The sequence below is a fragment of the Coptis chinensis genome, chromosome 8, assembly GCF_015680905.1.
Source record: "Coptis chinensis isolate HL-2020 chromosome 8, ASM1568090v1, whole genome shotgun sequence".
NCBI classification, from domain to species: domain Eukaryota; kingdom Viridiplantae; phylum Streptophyta; class Magnoliopsida; order Ranunculales; family Ranunculaceae; genus Coptis; species Coptis chinensis.
The window spans coordinates 30353117-30372082 of record NC_141463.1 but is presented as its reverse complement, the minus strand read 5'-3'; the positions used below and the strand labels follow the sequence as shown (position 1 = coordinate 30372082).

General features: G+C 38.6%; 2 protein-coding genes across 16 annotated transcripts; one reads left to right on the top strand and one right to left on the bottom strand.

Annotated features, from left to right (window-relative positions):
• The first annotated feature begins 1279 nt into the window (after positions 1–1279).
• LOC147481011 (uncharacterized) lies at positions 1280–10917 on the top strand. 2 transcript variants are annotated; one of them, XM_086578058.1, is made up of 5 exons: positions 1280–1454; positions 9459–9566; positions 9638–9745; positions 9819–9936; positions 10667–10917. In XM_086578058.1, exons 2-5 carry the CDS (start codon positions 9471–9473, stop codon positions 10711–10713), a joined length of 369 nt encoding a protein of 122 aa, XP_086434184.1. In that variant the 5' UTR covers positions 1280–1454; positions 9459–9470; the 3' UTR covers positions 10714–10917. The 2 variants fall into 2 exon arrangements, with proteins under 2 accessions (XP_086434184.1, XP_086434182.1); XM_086578056.1 differs by lacking the exon at positions 1280–1454 and adding an exon at positions 9327–9386.
• LOC147481012 (sucrose synthase 5-like) lies at positions 4047–8824 on the bottom strand. 14 transcript variants are annotated; one of them, XM_086578044.1, is made up of 11 exons: positions 8688–8824; positions 8316–8584; positions 8173–8230; positions 7981–8039; positions 7779–7878; positions 7171–7199; positions 7005–7064; positions 5386–6925; positions 5174–5306; positions 4526–5079; positions 4047–4408 (listed from the first exon to the last, which is right to left on the bottom strand). In XM_086578044.1, exons 8-10 carry the CDS (start codon positions 5484–5486, stop codon positions 4834–4836), a joined length of 480 nt encoding a protein of 159 aa, XP_086434170.1. In that variant the 5' UTR covers positions 5487–6925; positions 7005–7064; positions 7171–7199; positions 7779–7878; positions 7981–8039; positions 8173–8230; positions 8316–8584; positions 8688–8824; the 3' UTR covers positions 4047–4408; positions 4526–4833. The 14 variants fall into 14 exon arrangements, with proteins under 14 accessions (XP_086434170.1, XP_086434172.1, XP_086434173.1 ...); XM_086578046.1 differs by having other exon boundaries at positions 8190–8230; XM_086578047.1 differs by having other exon boundaries at positions 8173–8227.
• Positions 10918–18966: the final 8049 nt, after the last annotated feature.

The following is an 18966-nucleotide window of genomic DNA, read 5'->3' as shown; positions in this document are numbered from 1 at the left end:
TTTACAAATTCTTAATGCTTGTTGATGAGTTGTTGGACTCCACCACTATGCACTATATATTGCACTAAATAAATTAAATTATTTTATAAAAAAAAAATAATTAAATTATTGGACAAATATATCAACGTGTTCTCATTACCAGTTATGAATTAGAAAGAAGAATAAAATTTATTAACATGCAAAGTTGTCAATGGCTCATAAGTTCATTGCATGAAACAGCAAAATTGAGCGAATAGTAAAATTGTTTTCAAACCACACAAATGTACAGTATGCAGCCACTGAAAGGGCATATTTCACGTGGGGGAGAGGTATCTATATGCGTGCTCACAACATGCTGCACGACTTAAGATTACAATTTGTGGGATTCGTTTATAATAAAGCCACGTTTTGATTGTCAACCCAGTGCAGAATTGTTTCTCACTTGCATTAGTTAGTATTATTTATTTATTTATTTATTATTATTATTTTTTTTAGAGATAGCATTAGCTAGTTGCATTGTTGCATTGATGAACTAATTAGTTGAATTCCAAGCTAATTGGCTGGTCTGACTTTGAATAGGTTAGTTTATTGGTAGGCTCACCAAATTAAAAGTCAAAATTTACAAGTCGTAACCTAAGTAATCCTGATGGATAAAGACAAGAGGCAATGTCTAGGTGAGAGTTGGTAAGCATATATAGAGCATGAAACCACCTTGGTAACAATTTCGGATCGTGATTCACAACACCAAATCAGCATATTTGAGGCACTTTAAATGACCCTGGTCAAGCGTCTTTACTATCGACACGTACCCACATGCGTCTTTGTTCCTAATTTTATGGGTCATTTGTTCACTCAGACACCTGAGCATCATCACGTGATAAGGTTTTAACCAAACTAGTTTTGAACACGTGGCTACGCCACTCTCTGCCACAATTTGCACCGACCAATGTTTTCAAAAAAATTCTCAATACATTTTAACCCCTAAAACATAACAAATATTAAAATAATATAAAAACAATTATCTTGTAATTGAAGATGCAAAATAGGGACAAAATCGTCCAATAGTTTGTATTGACGTAGACAACTCAATTAAGAAAGTTAGCTTACGCCATCAATAAAATAAGTTTCTTTTTTACTTTTTAGCCCCTAAATAAAACAACTATTACATTTGTATTTAGCTGACTCTTTTGTATTTTAAGATAGAAACTGGGGGTACAATCGTCTGTATTGGTGCGAACGGAATTTTCCACGGCAAACGGCTCACTTGCATGCGCCTCATTACAGGGTAGAATAGATATGGTCCAAAACCTTTTCTCAAATTTCCCGAAAACACAAAACCTGTTTTTTTTTCTATTTTTTCTTCATCCTCATTTCCAATTTGTGTCTCCTCCTTCTAGAGAGGGATTGTAATGACGATTTGCTCCTCCTTCCAAAAAAATAAAAAAACCTAGAATCTCCAAGGCGATAATTGAAAGGTTCTTCTCTCAATTTAACTCACCATTCTCTCATTTCTTTAGCTTACAAGCTTTAACTGTGATAATTCAATTTTTCTTGTAGATTGTTACATCTTTTTCAGTCCAATTTTTCTTGTAGATTGTTACATCTTTTTCAGTCCATTTATCAATTAAGCTGCAAGATTCAATTCATTTTATAGGTTTTGATTGAAATTCAAGCAAACTTTAAGCTGTGATATGTTTTGTTGTTTTTATTCAAATCAAGTGTATGTAGTTCCAATATGTTGTCATTGTTCATATTTTGTATTGAATTTGAAAATTGATTTAGCTTTGAAATCGAGTTTTGATTTGTTTGTTTGTTTTTTTTATTGGTAAGCCTGTTTTAAATGTGATTAGTAACTCTTTGATGCTGGCGGGGTTTGAGCCTCAGACCTCTGGTATCATCACCCAAAAGTTTTACCGACTTTGCTAGTCAGCACCTACAATTTTGATATGTTAGAGCTCACATTGTCAAGATATGTTTATATTTGATGAAACAAGTGTATATCTAAGTATCTAACTACTATCAATCCCTTGCATATTGAATCGATTGTTTGTTAAGTAATTAGTAATATAAGTACCTGATTTAATTTCTCTTCTCTCAGTTGTTCTTATATTTGTTTTTTTTTTTGAAAGACCAAAAAAAAAAAAAAAAATCTGAATTGTTTTTATATTTGTTGAAAAGTAGGAACCGGTGAAAGGAAGAGCACAAAATGAACCATTGAGTACACTATTTATTTATTATTATTATTATTATTTTTTTGGTTTTGGATAAATGTTAAGTTGTTTTAAAAGTGGGAAATGTTTGTATTAGTCCTTGTTTAGAGATTGCATATCGTTTAAAAGTTGTTTTTTGCTATTCAAGTTAATTAAGCTTGTATCTCTGAAATCTGAATCCTATTCTCCCTTACATCTTGAGTATTTGTTATTGTACTTCTGTTCATTTGTGCTTTCATTTTTTATGTCTCTTTGAAAATATTTGTAAGGTGTTTAATCGTTATACTCTTACAGTATATCTATCTCACTTTGTCTAGTCTTAAACACTACAAGAAAGCAGACTTTTAGCCACGGCCCAAACCCGTGGGCAAAGAGCTTTAGCCACGGCTATTAACTACTATCAATCCCTTGCAAGTCCGTTTGTTAAGGTTTGACCTGTCGGTAAAAAAGTTTAGCTACAGCCCAAGACCGTGGGTAGATGCGACGGTCCATCGCGAAAAGTTGTTTTTGCTATTCAAGTTAATTACCGTAGTAACTTCCCATTGAGAATGACCGTGGGGAAAGTCGTAGCAATTGCCGTAGCAATTGCCATAACTTGTGACCGTGGCGTAAGTTGTTGCAAGTTCCACTGAGGATGGCCGTTGGATAAGCCGTAGCATTCAGATATTGTGAGGGAGGAAGGCCGTGGCAAAAGTAAATTTGCTACCATAACATTTTTTTATCAGAAGGCTACAGATAGTGGCCGTGGCCAAAATGTTTCAGATTAAAAAAAAAAGAAAAATATATATAATTATTGTTTTATCCTTAACATTCAAACAGTAGACTTCACATTATTCGGAATCCACTCCACAAAGTAAAACAAGTTCTTGACTTCTTGTTCTACACATTAATCATTTGTTCATCGACTTAACTTCCTTAGTACTCATTTTCCCATGGAACATCGCAGATACAGTCAAGTACCTCCCATATCGTGGATCAACAACGCACATCATGTTCTTCGCATCCCACATTTGTTGAGTAAGCTCCGGCATAGTCAAAGCCCTATATTGTTGAGAACCACGTGAAGTAAGTAGTACAAAACCCACCATAAAAAAGTGAAGACACGGAAACGGGATCAGATTAACAACAAACTTCCTTAAATAAGAGTTCAACTGTCCCAGGAACCTCAAACAACACATCACACCAGACATAGTAGCAGATATCAAATGATTCAAATCTCTAACTGTAAATAAACAAATCGAACCAAGAATAAATTTCTAACCTTTAAAACTACTAAATAAACAAAACACAACATGTTTTAAAAAATGTTTACAACTAGGAGTAGTGAGTTAAAGAGCCTCATTATCAAGAACCATACACTCATCAACATTCTCAACCAACTGATGAACAAACAACGTCGTAATATAAGGTTCAGCGACAATATCAGACACTTTCGGCTTAAATGGGACAAGGAGGATATGGGAATGCTTAGTATAGAGAATAGGCTCCAACTCCTGATTGCATTTAGTCCCCCGAGCATCTGGTATCAGTCTTGTAACCTGTTGAAAATAGACCATATTCATTTGATCAACTGAATCCTTATACAAGTCAGATGGCTTTTTCTGTAAGTATTCAACTTACCACAAGAATTTGAGGATTCACACTCAACCCCTGCATCTTAATCCTGAATAGTAATTCCTCCTCCATTGCCCTCACTTGATCCAAAATATAGACAACCTGTTTTCATGGCACATTTCTACTTACCCAATGGAAGATTATTAACTACTACTACTAAAGTATTAGACTTAAACATACGACCACCATTATCGAAGATCGCAAAGCCAAGGACATCCGCTTGCCGAAGTAGCCATGTATGGAGAAGATGACAATGTTGAATGTAGTCGGAAGCCCCGCTAAAGAATTTCAATGGATCCGGTGCTTGGAGTACCTCTGAGAGTAATCCCATTGTTTCCTTAACAGTTTCTGCATTATCCCCCCCATCCTTTATCCAAACCCACTCCGTGAACCTGCATACATGTGACAACAGGGCAGCAAAAGTAAGGGTGTAAGGACATTTGCTTGACAATAATATATACAGTGAAACATAGTGAAAATACTCACCTTTGCTCGAAGTTCTGATACGATGTATCTTTTGGGAGTGAACTGAGGTATACATCTGCCACAATTAATGCGGCCTGAAGCTTGTCAACAGTACTGAGAGTCTCATTGATCATAAGACTCTGCGAATTCAAATACCAAGAAATGGATAATTATTAAAATTGAAATGAAGACACAATCATTTTTACTTCATAGGAGAATCATCATCTAGTTCATAGTTGGATTTCAGAAGTAAATACCTCTCCAACATGATTAAGGGCAAGTAAGTAGTCTAGCAAAGGTTTAGCACTCTTCGAGTCCCCGTTCAGCTTAGAGGACATGAACTTAGAGATATAGCTGACTCCATTTCCAATTGACGAAGAAAAAAGCCAAACGAGGCAATGAAACATCAAATGCTCCAAAGTCTACTTCCAATGCATTTTCATCTCTCCCCTCGAGAGTCTTTAATGTTAACATGCACTCTTACATCTGCCTTAAGCTAAACCACATCTAAACTTACAAAATATAAATTAATGATGACAAAGAATAATAGAAAACATATTTTATTTTAAACGAAACCATAAGAAGTTCCATCAACCATCATATTAGCCACAACTCCAGTACTCAAATTGATAAATATAAGAATGAAAAAAAAATACCATTTCTCATCATATATTGTGTCTTTGAATTCCAAGTACTCTGTAGTGGTTATGCTCTCTACTTTCAAATCATCGGCGCACACCTTAACATATTCCCAGAATCCAGGATTGGGTTGTACTGAAAACGTAATATAAGGAGGAACAACGGCTGCCTCCTGCGAGTTTTAAATAAATGATTTCTTCACATTAGCGACATTTTTCAAGTATATAAAGAATATTGACAGAGTAAAAAAAGATGATTATAAGCACCTGAGTCGAAGACAGAATGTAACCAAGCACACTCTCCACTACTTTAGTTCGCTTGGCTTTGTCCTCAATCGACCTCTCAAGTTCCTCCATTATATCTTTCCTTTTCATTAACCATTTCCCCTTCTCGACAAATCTGTTTTTCAAATGTCTCTTCAATGAGAAACCAAGACTAGTTCAAACAAGACAAAGTGATATTTAACCTTCAAGCATACCTTGCGAAGCATCGCTTCATATGGTACCGGCTCTGCCTCAACCCTTCGGGTATGCTATCAGCAATAGAATCTGATCGTTTAAACAACAATGTAGAAGTCATTAATAAAGATACTGAAAAACCCAGGTAAAAGAATCAATGATAAAAATTTTGTTATGTTTGTGTCAAATGAGGATGACTATTTATAGAGTTAAAAAGGTGTTGCTTACCCTTTGATAGAACAGCTTGAAAAAGATATCATAGGACGAAAATGGATCCAAACTTTGTGGTTGTGAAGGCAATAAGAAGAGGAGAAAGCACATTTAAGAAATCAAGAAACGAATTCATCAAAGAGAAAAATACTTTCAGTTTAAAAGTAATATTGGTTCCCAACTTCTGAAATTTCTAAAATGGGAAAACGTATTTGCTGAACAACAGCTATTATTCACTGCTTCTTTGTTATACTTTTGTTTCTGTAGTATTACCCGCCAAAAAGTTCAGGTAGTCTTGGTTCTATAGTCATATAATAGTGTAGTTTGATAGCTTCCACCGTTTTTCCTTCCTACCATGGATTTGCCACCACTGTGTCCAATTTTTAAGGCAACACTAAAATCAATCATATATCTCGGAATTTTCTTGTTTTTGTAAACGGTGGTATCAACTGAAAATGCACTTTCCTTTTACCGCATTTTAGATAGCTACTTGATCTTAAACTAGATAGTGTAGTTCATAATTTTGTTTATTTGTGATCTATGAGCATGCGAAGTGAAATGGTAAATATCAGATACCATACATCACGCTGCAATTGTAGTAACTATAATCCCCACCATCTAGACATAGTGTGGGGTCGGGAGAAAGTATGGGGAACATACTGGAAGAAAATTTTATGGATTGGAGGAATGTTATACATATTACCGTAAAAAAAAAACTTCTAAAAACAGCTTCAAATAGAGCTTAAATTTCTCTGTGTTCTTTCCTAGATAAAGGAGATCGGGGGTGCCGTTTGGGCCGAGATGTTAAGGAGGTTCTATAACGTACCATGATGTTAACCAAATAAAAATAAAAATTTAAGTGTAGAGCTACCATAATTTTTTTCTATTTTCTTATTGGTAGATCCACAATACTATCAATTAAAGCTATAGTTCACAAATCACAACCATTCTTCAAATCCCTATGAAGTGTCATGGTGGCATTTATTTTAATCTACTTAAGCCTTGAACAAGAACGTTGATGGGTGATTATAGTATATAAGGAATAGATTCGGTTTATATTGTTACATATGTAGACCTCTACTAGTTCATTAAGTGCAAGTAAAATAAGAATTGATACCTGTAGTCCTAGTTAAGGCTTTTGTATGACCATTATGTGAAATTAAGTAGAAAAAAGAAAAGACGCAATGACATAAATTTCAGTTCATAATAGCAAACTATAATGGGAAGTCAAAAGTGAACATCCTCTCTAGATAAGATAGCAATCAAACCTTACGTTCTCCTTTCATCAAAATAGTTGAGCTGACTCCGAAATGCTTCTGCAAACTCTATGAGTCTTTCCTTCTCCATCAACTACATTCCAGATAAGGAAATTGAAATACAGGTGAAAGAGAAAGTAAGAATGAATTAACAGAGCATGAATTGGACATACCAATCGATCACAGGCATCGTGCAAAGTCTTAGTCTTACTTGCAACAGCCTGATGCTGAAGCTGCAGTTGATTGAAAAAATGAAGGGTTTCATCGACCGACACAAAAAAAAAACAATAGGGCGAGTGAGCATATAGATAAACATAGATGTTTGGATATATTAATTACCTGATGAAGTTGACGCAAATTTGCCCGACCTGCTAAAAGCAGTAGCAAAATCAATGTAAATATATTTAAACTTTACAGAGAAACTAACGTTCATATACAGTGAGCCATGTTGAACAAAAAAGAAAAAAGGAAGTAAAACAAAAAGGACTTTTGCTTCCTCATTGTTCTTAGGTAACTTGTCGACAAAGAAAAGATTTTAATATCCGCAAAGGACAATTTTGAAACCCATGGAAGGAAAAGGAGTAGATGACCACATGGCCAAAATAAATCATTTTTGTTATTCAGAAAATAAAGCACGCCTGCTCCTGCTGGGGGCTTCCTCTAGATGCACTGACAAGTGGTAAGGACCGATTAACAGCAGCCATAATGTGCATATCCAATGAGGACTATAGAATAGATTTCATGATCCTTCTACCCTGAAGCCTAAGGTCAACTATCTTGATTTCTGATGAAAGCCAAGTTAGTAATTGCGACACAAGTCACACAAATCATGAAATAGATTTTCAAACACTGACCAAAATTTAGTGGGAGCTCATGTTGATCTTAGTAAATGGCAACTAAAACACTAAGACAAAATGTAACAACTCAAACAAGTTAACAGAGTGCACCTGCAGACTGGGTCAAGAATAATCCCTGTTGATGCAACAATTTCTTTTACAAATTCGGGCTCCTTAGTGGTGTTCATGGCATATAGCCCAGACCCTTTGCCTGTGGAGAAAAAGGAAAGTTAGATAAAAGTCATGAAACAAAAACCTTCCTTCAGTCTTCACACATTTAGTAAAATAGAACACGCAAGTCAATGATACTTACATCTTAAATGTCAACAATATCGTGTGAGCTAACACCTACGTTCAGTCCATAAAGTAGACCTTGAACATATTTATAGAAGTAATCGGGGTCAGCACAAACAGAGAACGCATGAACCGGTATGACCAAGATCTCAATATCAAAGTGATTTCTCAATTACAAACTTGGCAGACATAACTATATAATAGCACATACTTTCGCCTTCAACTTACTCAACTATGATCCCAGGGAAAGACCAGCAATGGCTCCTCTGCTAGAAATAACATAGGAAAGACACACATGGTTTAGATTATCACCACAAACATATACAAAAATGGATTGCGGAGAAACAACCTTACATGTGCTAATGCGGTCTGCAGCAAGTGTGGTAGCTTGAAGAAACTCCTTTTGGGCATAAAGTCGTGCAAGTGATCTTGACCTCCCCAAACTCCCATCCTCATTGCAAACATATTCAGAATCAATGTCAGTGGATTTAACCAAAGACCCATTTTCAGATGCTTCTTCAAGTGCCTCTCTTAGCTTGTTGATTTGCAATTTACGGAGAATCGACGATGACTTTCTCTAACCTTCCTCTGTCAAGCCACCAGTCCTTTGAGTTGCCAAGAATCTGTAACAACAAAAAAAAACACCCTTTATCAATTTCCATCAAAAAAAAAAAAAAAAAAAAAAAAGGAGACACTTTTAATAAAATAAACACTTGTAAGCATTACCTTTGATGTTTGATGGCCGTAGTGACGAACTATTAGAGAGGTGGTGGTGGTGGATGAACTGGTAGGGAAGAAGATAAGGAGATGGTGACATAGGCGGTGGAAGCTAGAAGTGAGATTAGTTTCTAACTATTTCTGAATATTTTGAGTTTTTGTGGGCTAGAAATTTTGGAGCAATTTTGGATCTATGTCGGCGCAGTATAACCGTTGAAAAGAATCGATAGTGTCAAGATCTGATCCAACGGTCCAAACCGTGGGAACACCTACGCGTTCGGCCCGTGGAGAAAGGTTGTAAAATACTGTTAAGCCAAGCTACAACAACTATTACAATACCAACAGAGAGCAACCGTGGCTAATTATTCGACATCTTTGGTCCATGGCAAACGTTCTGGGTCATCCATGGCAAAAGCCCCATTTTCTTGTAGTGAAAGTAAATTTTTAGACATTTTTTTTTCCTGTTGTGTGGTATTATGAATAATTTCTTTCATTTCTTTAGGATATGACAGTCTTTCAGAGCACACATGTATATTTTGATAACTAAATATATGAAAGTCACTAAGTGTCATCGAATATGCTATTCACTATTGGTTTTGTTTTATGTAAAGAGCCCAAACAAAAAGAGGAAAAACGGGTTAAGAAAGAAAAAACTCCATTACATGTTAAGTTGTTATGCCTAGTGATATTAATGAAGGAATGGCAGAGGTAATATCATTAACTAAAAGTATATAAGTTTTATGAAGTATGTCGATTACTAACGGTTTGCATTATATAAAGAGCCCGACACAAATGAGAAAGAAAGCAAAGAAGGATAAAGCTTCAAAACAGGATGTTTTGGCTGGAGATATGAATCAAAGAATATATAATTCTATTTCAAGAGGAGAGGTAATGTCATTACTAAAGGTGTACAAGTTTTATGAAAATGTCGTTTACTAAAAGCTCGTATTACTTTGAAGAGCTCAAAACAAGGGATGAAAAGAATTGAAAAAGAAAAGGCTTCAATATATGCTGCGTTGACTAGAAATGAAAATGGTGGAGTACGATTTATTGATTCAATGACAAAGGTATCTTCATTACTAAATTGCTAAAGTCAATAAATTTCATTGAATATGCTATCTACTAACAGTTTGTGTTAAGGGCTCAAACCAAGGTACAAAAAATGCTGAAAAGGGAAAATCATCACTGTATGTTGAGAGGGGAAGTGAGATAAATGGAGCACATAGGTCTAATTCACTGGCTAATCCTGTTGCTACAGGTACTTGAAAATTAATTGGCCAATATATAGTCTAAAATTATATACATCTTCCTTTTGTTGAGTTACTTGATTGATCATCCACTCCGATCCATATATACATATTCCTTTTGTTGAGTTACTTGACCAATATATAGTCTAAAACTATGTGAAACAACTATCTGATCTTACGGTTGAAAATCTCGCTAAGTTATCATTATTTGATAGCTTAAAGTTATTCTCAATTTCAGGATCAGGTGCTAGGATGAGCCATTAAGATTCAATGCTTTCGTTTATATCATGATTTTCTTAGCAACTTGCTGGTAATGAATTTTGAGAAACATTCATATGGACAACCTTAACTTATTTATTGCAACAGTTAATAAAAATTCCTGCACAGTCAAATGGCCAGCCATTTTTACTCGTTTTATTTAGGTATAACATTGTTTATTATCTTTACTCCTATATAGCTCAATAATATCTTTTATAGTTAGTATGATCTTGGTGTTTCATGTCCTTTTGTTGCTTTCTTAGGATTTTAATGTTGTGTCAATGCATGAACAACGAGAGTTCACAAGTGAAGAAAAGATTATATTGGCTTACTTGGTTCTCTTTTTAATATAGTGGACAGTTTGGGTTATTCACGAATGTTTTTAATTTGTCTTAGTATCAGGTTATTTAGTTTTAGTTATATACCTCGAGGCCTTGATTTGGTTGTTGATGTTATTAATCTAAAATGTTGCTTGTAAATTAGGTGAACAAAATGGCAATGTGCAATTAGCAAGCTATGGAGGATTTTGAGGCGAAAATGACGATTTGTGCATTTATTGAGTTGTGGAGGATTTAGATGGAGGCAACTGTTAAAGCGCAACTTAGTAGGAAAATAACATTTTTGATTGTTGTAATAGGTGATTCAATTAGCTTAATACTATGTGATTGAACTACATATAAAACAAATGCTATCGAATGCTCATTTTTGATATTTATATACTATATTAATGTCTTGTCATTGCTTTATTTGGAAGGAAAGCTCTAGTGAGCTTGAACAACCAGGTAGGTTTTTGTGTTATTTTTTTTAAAAAAAATGTCAAACTATAAAAAGACGCACGACTAGGCGTTGTTTTACAAGGCAATTTGGTGAGCCAGACGACTCTTTTGTAGGAGTCTTTTAAAATTAGGGCGGTGGTATTGACACCCCAACTAATGGGATTGACACCCTTTTGACCAATTTCAAGATAGTGACACCCCTCCATTAATAATATAAATTATTGTACTCCCTTCATTTTTTTTTTATCAAACAAGCACCTACTTCTTCTAATTCCTATTAAATCTAGTTCTCTACACACACACACACACACAACTCGTGGCATCTAAAACCTCGTTCATTGCTCAATTTTGTAAATAAACTTTGACAGCAAGCAAGTGCATATTACAATTCAAATTTGAAAAAAATAAAAAATCACCTACGCCAAGAAGTTGCCGTGAAAAGGTAATGCCTGCAATAAGGAGTTGACGCGAGATGACAAATCCACGGAAGGTTGTTGTCGTGGGTCTTTTTTTGTTTTAAATTTTTTTTTATAGCCACCATAAAAAAAATAACTTGTCGCGAGATGATTGTGTTCACCAAAATACAGTATTTGTTTGTGTTAATTATCAAAACTCTTCTTCATTAATTTGATCACAAATTTTTCTTATAGCGTATGAAAAAAATTGCCACAAGATACCAAAATTATACTTCGATTGTATATTTTTTTATTATAGGTTTTGGTGTTATTCTTGGAATGTATAAAAAAGCTCTAAAAAATAAAATAAGGTATACATATGACGTGTGTATGTATTCAAAATTTGAAAAAAAAAAAAAAAAAAAAAATCCTTCGCGACAGCTCCTTTTCATGGAATATGGGATCTCACGACAACCCGATGTCGTGGATTGTGCAATCTCGCGACAACTCGATGCCGTAGAATGTGCGATCTCGCGGCAACGTGATGCCGTTGGAACCATGGACCAAAATATCACTGATATATCCGATATATCACCGATATATATATCGGTATTTTGGTACACCGACATCGATATTTTCGACATATATCCACCGAATATAGAACCCTTTTTTTCCGATATATATCGGAATTTCCGATATAAAACTTTATATCGCCGATATAATCGATATATCCAATATATATCGGTTGACTTTTTGACCATTTTTTAATATAAATCCGATATTTCCAATATATTTCCGATATATTTCCGATATTATATGTCCGATATTTCCGATATTTCCGATATTTTAAATAGTTTGGAATGGTCACCAAAATAATGGATATATCCGATATATCCGATATATATCGGTTTTTGGGTATACCGATATATTGATCGATATCAATATTTTGGGCCTTGAACTCTTGGACATATCAAAATATTTTGGGCCCATAATTGTTTCTACTTTTTGTCAATTCCCATAAAGGCAGCCCAAAATTAAAAGCAGCCCAATAAACGAGTCACAGTCCGACACTTTGCCCGTGTAGTTTTTCATGAGAAAAAACGCATAAAAATGTGTCTTTTCCCTACGATTCTGTTGTAGTGATTGCTCAGCTAGAGTAGGCAGTGAATCAGTTTTGAGATTCACAAAATTAATTGTGGTTCTTTTCCTAATTGGAAAGGTACCAAGTATGAGCATTCAACTCGATATCAATTGGCAATGAGTAGAGTATAACAGCCATTTCGCCAATAGTTATAAACTGAGCCAAACAGTTTACCGAAGAAAAGAGATGAAAAATGAACCAAACACGTTAATTAATTTTACTGGGTGGAGTGGTGTAAGTGAACCTTTCGGTTAGTAAGCCTTTGGCTCATACACAAAACTTACTTGGATTGAGAAGATTTGTAATCTGGCCTTACTTGGTTTAATTATATATTCCTACTGTCGAGAAACAAAACTTAATGGAACGTATCATTTCAATTTTCAATGGGTCCTTCGGAATATATAATGTTTAATTTTGTAAAATCCTGAAATTTGTGATCGATTAACTTAGGCCAGCTGGCCGGACTCGGACAGTCCCAACTCCCGACTGTCAACTACCGTACGTGTTTTCCAAGAACAACGACCACAGGCCATCACGACCAAAACAGCAACAAACAACTGTGAGAAGAACGACTACAGCCTGGTGTGCCACCTCCGGCCAACGTATCTTGGAAGTGCATCTAATTATTAACATATATATATAGGTGCACGCAAGCATGATTTTACCAACTAGCTAGGCCACTTCAAGTTTAAACCTGCCGGTTTGAACCGGAGTCGGAGCTCCCCAAGTTGATTTTATTATGCTGAAAATTGCCATAGGGTCGATAGAGTTTCACTAGATTGGAGGCGATGACGCGTTGCAGTGCAGGAGTAATATCACAGTAAAATTTTGAAGAACAAAGTGGAATTATATCAGGCTTATCAAAAAAAAAATCCAACACTTTGGTCTAGCACTAACTGATGCCACATCAGCATTTGGTCTGCATATCCATTTCAATCCCCTTAATCCAGTGCTGAGCTTTATTTGACCTCTTCAATCAAAAGCCAAAAACATGCATAAACATAGTACAGTCTCATCCTAATTCTCATTTTCACTTCCAATGGCTTCAGAAACCCAAATCGATGCCAACCTACTAATAGCTAGCCCAATCACTATCCGGGATAGAACACACTGTTTGGTGTAGTTGGAATCCCAGTAACATCACTAGCCAACAAAGCAATTCAAGTTGGTATCCGGTTCATTGCATTTCACAACTACGAACAATCTGCTGGTTACGCCGCGTCCGCACACGGATACTTAACTGGTAAACCAGGTATATACTTCAACTGTTTGTGGTCCTGGTTGTGTTCATATGGTCGTGCTGGCCGGTGTCTCAAATGCTGCTGTGAATACTTGGCCCATGATTGTGATATCTGGTTCTTGTGATATTATGAAGGCTGTTGAATTGATTTAATTAGACATGCATGCTGAGAGACCTTTGATTGTGTTTAGGAAAGGTGCAGCGTCTGGTCGGGCGGAGAATGAGTTGAGGAATTGTATCTGGTTGATCTGGTTGAGAAGATGGGGATTGTATGAACAAATATCACCACCTCTAATCTCACAAGTCTCTCAGATTTTCTCCCCTATCTCCCTCTCTCTTCCCCCCTTTTATATCCCTCTTTCCCCCATGATCTCTCCCCTTTCCACGTACCGACAGCAGTTACCCTGCAGTTAAGGTTCCGCTCCCCATCTCTCCACGTCTCGCAGCAGTTCCAGAACGGTTGAGATACCGCGGATCTGATCTTGTGCAGCCGGTCTCTCCCAGCTATACCGCATCCGGTCCCATTGCTACCACTAATCTCCTATGTCATGTAGATGTCCTATAGAGATGCCCTCTCTCGGTCGTATTGATGGTCCGCGAACGACAATGGGGCCGAGAACTACCCTGTCTCATTTCATACCCCTTTCTTGGAACATTTTTCTTTCCGGACCCTCCCACTCTGTCCCCCTATCTTCATTCCCTCAACACGTGCTCCACGTGCTTCCTCTGTACTGCCACCTGGAAATACGGCGCATGCGCCTCGTTTCTTGTCCCTTCGAAAATCGTGACTAATACGTGTCCCCATTTCCTTGGTCCCTTGTTGGTTAATACCATTATGCCCCTGCCCCTTCAAATCCCGCTCAAATCTCTCTCTTCTCTCAAAACCTTCAAAACCCTCATAAACAGTACATCCTCACCATCTCTTCAAATTCCCTTTCTTCAACTCTTCCCTCATCGTCCCCTCATCAGTTTCTTCGATATCTCTCCAGCATAACTTGGTTCTACGCCCTCCATAGCTTTGGCCCTATCTCATTACAGGTTTGTCTTCCCTTTTAAACTGTTTTCCTTTCCAATCATTATTTGTGTATTCACTATTTTTGGAAGGTTTGCTTCCATCAGTTTCCTCTTTTCTAAGATTGCACATCTGTCTTTTTGTAAACTTCCTTCTTAATACTGTTTCCATTATGTTTTCATCGGAATGTGAGGCTATCTCCTCCCCCCAATCCTCCGCCACCAAATCCGGTGAATCTGGATCCTCTACCCCTAGATCTAGCCAGCACTCCACGGACCGATCTGAGTCCCCGATTTCTGATTCTACCGATCCCACCGCTGTTCCATCTACTTCTGGAAGGAAACCTTCTCTGCCTCCACCGCCGTCTTACTACCGCAGACCCAATCTAGATGCCGTTAAAGCCGCTTATGGCATACCTAGTGACATTATTCTTGAACATGTGTCTGGTGTCACCCATTTTCCTCACTTGGTACCGCCGCGGCCCGGTTGTCTCGTCGCTACTGTAGGACAGATAGCGGCTGGTTTGCGTTTCCCCTTGACTCTCCTTGACGTTGAGGTCTGTAACCATTTCAACATTCCTCCATGCCAAGGCATAGGTAACTTCTGGCGTGTTATGTATGCCGCCAATCACTACAACGAGACTCACTCCCCCAAAATTCAACTCCGCGACATCTTTGCCCACTTCTATATAAAAAAAAAGCACTAAACTGGGGAGTGTGGGATATCAATCCTTCTGCACCCGTCCACAAAAGAAGTCTTTCCTTCTTCACATCACCACTTCCGACAAGGTGTGGCACCAGTACCCGTTGTATGTGTCCGGTAGTTTTTTATCCGCGGACCTCCCTCCGGAAGTTTCTCTAAGGCATCTCCATTTCCTAACCAGTGGTAAGTGAGCCGTTCTGAGTCGCGGTATTTATATCTCACTTGTCGTTAACTTGTCTTTATTCTTGGTGATGTAGGTTGGAGACCCGATTCGCGATCCCAGATATACAACGGTGTTTACTCGGAAATTTTCCAATCCCTCCGCGAACTAGGGAGTGCCCAGTGCGAAGTGCTCGGCATTGATCCGGAAAAAGCCACTCCTCTCTTACTTGACCCTTCTTTAAAAGACATTGGCAAATACCAAGGTCCCCTCTATCGTCTGCCGCCCCCCAAAGAAAGAAAGCCCAAACCATCTCCCTCAAAAAAGAAAGAGCCCAGCCTACAAGTCTTTCAACTATACCACAAAAATATCTCATTCCCAAGCAGTTGCCCAACGTGCCGCTGCCGGTAAAACTAAGACTACTTCCGCGGAGAAGCTTAATCCTTCGTACTCCCGTGTGGCTGAGTGGGAGGACGATTTTGTCCATACTCCCGCCCCCTCATCTGCTACTAAAATGGACGTGAACAAGTACAAGCTTTGGGACAGCGACTCTGATGGAGATGCTCTTGTCAAGGTGTCCAACAAGAGCCCTCCCACCAAAAGGGCTAAAATTTCTTCTAATGTTCCTCCACCTACTAGTGGCCGCAATGAACCTCCGCGGTCAGCTATATCTTCTCGCCACCCCAGACAGGATTCTTCTTCAGCTGGTCCTTTAACATCTGGCCCTGTCGAAGTGTGGCAGCCCAAGTTCAAGGCTAGGGACCACGATGTCACTACGCGAGACTTCGACTTTTGACAATCCAAATTTGCGCCTCCTTATTCTTCTTCAAATCTCATCTCCCTCGGGATCAAACTTCGGAGATCTTTGGTACCGTTGCTTCACATAGGGCCTCCATTTACACTGGATGGGAAAAGGTATGTTTTATTGACTCTATTGCTCACTATCTTTTATGTCCTGATTTCGTTGCGGCATATCTTTTGTGCTACCCTTTAATCCATTATGTCTCTGCAGTTAAGTCTAAATATTGGCTATGTGCTGCGTGGCCTTACCAGCACCGTGGAGAACTTGGAGACGGCTAAGCAGGAGATACATGGCCCTCGATGGGTCGGAAAGCAAAGTATGCCAATCTGGAGAAGAAAGGGATGAGTTATGGATCAAGGCGGTCAAGATCCATAAGGAGCTCCGGTGGTGAGGACAAGCACCGCGCGACTATGTAGCGGGGTCAATTCCAAAATGGAAAACCTCAAAGAGACGGAGACTTGCCACTCAAGCTGCTGTAGAGATAAGGCCGTCAAAGAGGCCGCGGATCGATCCCCGGCCTCGCCGCCAAGAAGATTGCCGGGGAATTAAAACAACAACTTTGATCGGCTCCCATGCAGGCCGACTTCTCCGGCCCTACCCTCACTGCTGCAGATCGCGCCCGAATTGGTGTCGCCAACCGTGCACCCCGGTCGCCGAGATGCCTACCTCGATGAGGCGACTCCTATGACTAGCGTGACCGCTTCACCAAAGTAAGCCAATGAAGACGCCAGCATGGCTATTGGTGAAAATGAAAATACTCCTCTTGAAGAACCGACTACTAATCCTCAACAGTGACTGTTGGATTTCTTTCTTTGCTGATGCCTTCTGACAAATACTTTGAACAATCATTGTGTGTTTGTGAGAAACAATGTCTTTTGTGCTTGTGAGGAACAATGCCTTTTGTGCTTTATCGAGATATTACTATATTGTAGTATTTGTCATTCGATTTGCCTTGTACTCTTTTCGCATTGTACTTTATTATCTGTCTTACTTCTTATATCGGCATATTCTATGTTGTTATGTACTGGAGCCATTGAGCTATATGGTATCTTGAGTTAATCTCTTTTCATTTGCATTTGCAAACTCGGTTAAGCGTAAAGTAATAGATAGGGTAAGCCACTATGTATTCGGACGTCAGGTTGGCGATGGTCTCCCTTCTAATGGCTGTGAAGCTACTCAGGGTTGTCCCAGTTTGATGCGGATATGAAGTCCACGAAGGGCTCGTCCCCCCCGCACTCTCTATTTGTATAGCCGTGAAGCTATTCAAGGTTGTCCCGAGTTTGATTCGGACATCAAGTCCGCGAAGGGCTCTTCCCCCGCTTTCTTCATTTGTATAGCTGTGAAGCTAGTTAGGGTTGCCCCCAGTCTGATTCGGACATAAAGTCCGCGAAGGGCTCTTCCCCCCCGCAATCTCTTTTTGTATAGCCGTGAAACTAGTTAGGGTTGCCCCCAGTTTGTTTCGGACATGAAGTCCGCGAAGGGCTCGTCCCCGCAATCTCTATTTGTATAGCCGTGAAGCTAGTTAGGGTTGCCCCCAGTTGGATTCGGACATGAAGTCCGCGAAGGGCTCGTCCCCCCCGCTCTCTCTCGTTTGTATAGCTGTGAAGCTAGTTAGGGTTGCCCCCAGTTGGATTCGGACATGAAGTCCGCGAAGGGCTCGTCCCCCCCGCTCTCTCTGTTTGTATAGCTGTGAAGTGTGACGGGACAGTTATATTCACCCTTTATTTTATTCTGCTATCTACTTCTAACTCGTTTGGAAGAAGTGCTTGTTTATATCATAGTCATAAAAATAAATAATAGAGATAACGTTCATCAACCACGAAAAGATTAAAGAAAGGTTCTAAACATGGAACTCTTTCAACATTCTGACATTCCACGGTCTGTCTATCCTTTCTCCTGCTGTAGTCTGTAATCCATAAGTTCCAGATGTACCCTTTTTACTGACGACATATGGACCCTCCCAGTTTGGCCCCAACTTTCCGTCGTTTTCTTTCTTGGTGGCTGGAGTAACACGTCGCAGTACATAGTCACCCACATTGAAATTCCGTGGCTTCACTTGTTTATCATATTGTCTCTGCAGAGTCCGATGGTACTCCTCCAACCGAATACGGGCTATCTCTCTTTTTTCTTCCACAATATTCAAATTCGCGGCTAATATTTTCTCATTCAGGCCGCTTTCCACCACTGTCGTTCTTGTTGTGGACTCTATCATCTATACTGGTATGACGGCCTCTACTCCATACGCCATTGCGAATGGTGACTCATTAGTGGATGTTCTTGGGGTAGTTCGGTATGCCCACAGCACGTGAGGTAAGTGTTCAGCCCACGAACCCTTCCGCTTCTCTAGTTTTTTCTTAAGGTTATCCATGATGACTTTGTTTGAAGCCTCGGCTGCCCCCCCATTCTTCCGGGATTGTAGGGGGCTGAGAACCCTTGCTTCACTTTGAATGCTTGAAGGAATTTTCGGACTTTCTTCCCAGTAAACTGTGTCCCATTATCCGCTATGATTGTATGTGGCAATCCAAACTTGCAAATGATATTCTCCCATAGGAATT

Excerpts from the sequence above, each read along its gene's own strand:
- LOC147481011 (XM_086578056.1), top strand. The coding sequence starts at position 9,354 with ATGCCTAGTGATATTAATGAAGGAATGGCAGAG. Across the intron at positions 9,567-9,637 it reads ATTCTATTTCAAGAGGAGAG|AGCTCAAAACAAGGGATGAA; the intron begins GTAATGTCATTA and ends ATTACTTTGAAG. Across the intron at positions 9,937-10,666 it reads GGCTAATCCTGTTGCTACAG|GTGAACAAAATGGCAATGTG; the intron begins GTACTTGAAAAT and ends CTTGTAAATTAG.
- LOC147481012 (XM_086578042.1), bottom strand. The coding sequence starts at position 5,486 with ATGACTTCTACATTGTTGTTTAAACGATCAGATTCTATTGCTGATAGC. Across the intron at positions 5,307-5,385 it reads ATGAAGCGATGCTTCGCAAG|ATTTGTCGAGAAGGGGAAAT; the intron begins GTATGCTTGAAG and ends TTTGAAAAACAG. Across the intron at positions 5,080-5,173 it reads ACATTCTGTCTTCGACTCAG|GAGGCAGCCGTTGTTCCTCC; the intron begins GTGCTTATAATC and ends TAAAACTCGCAG.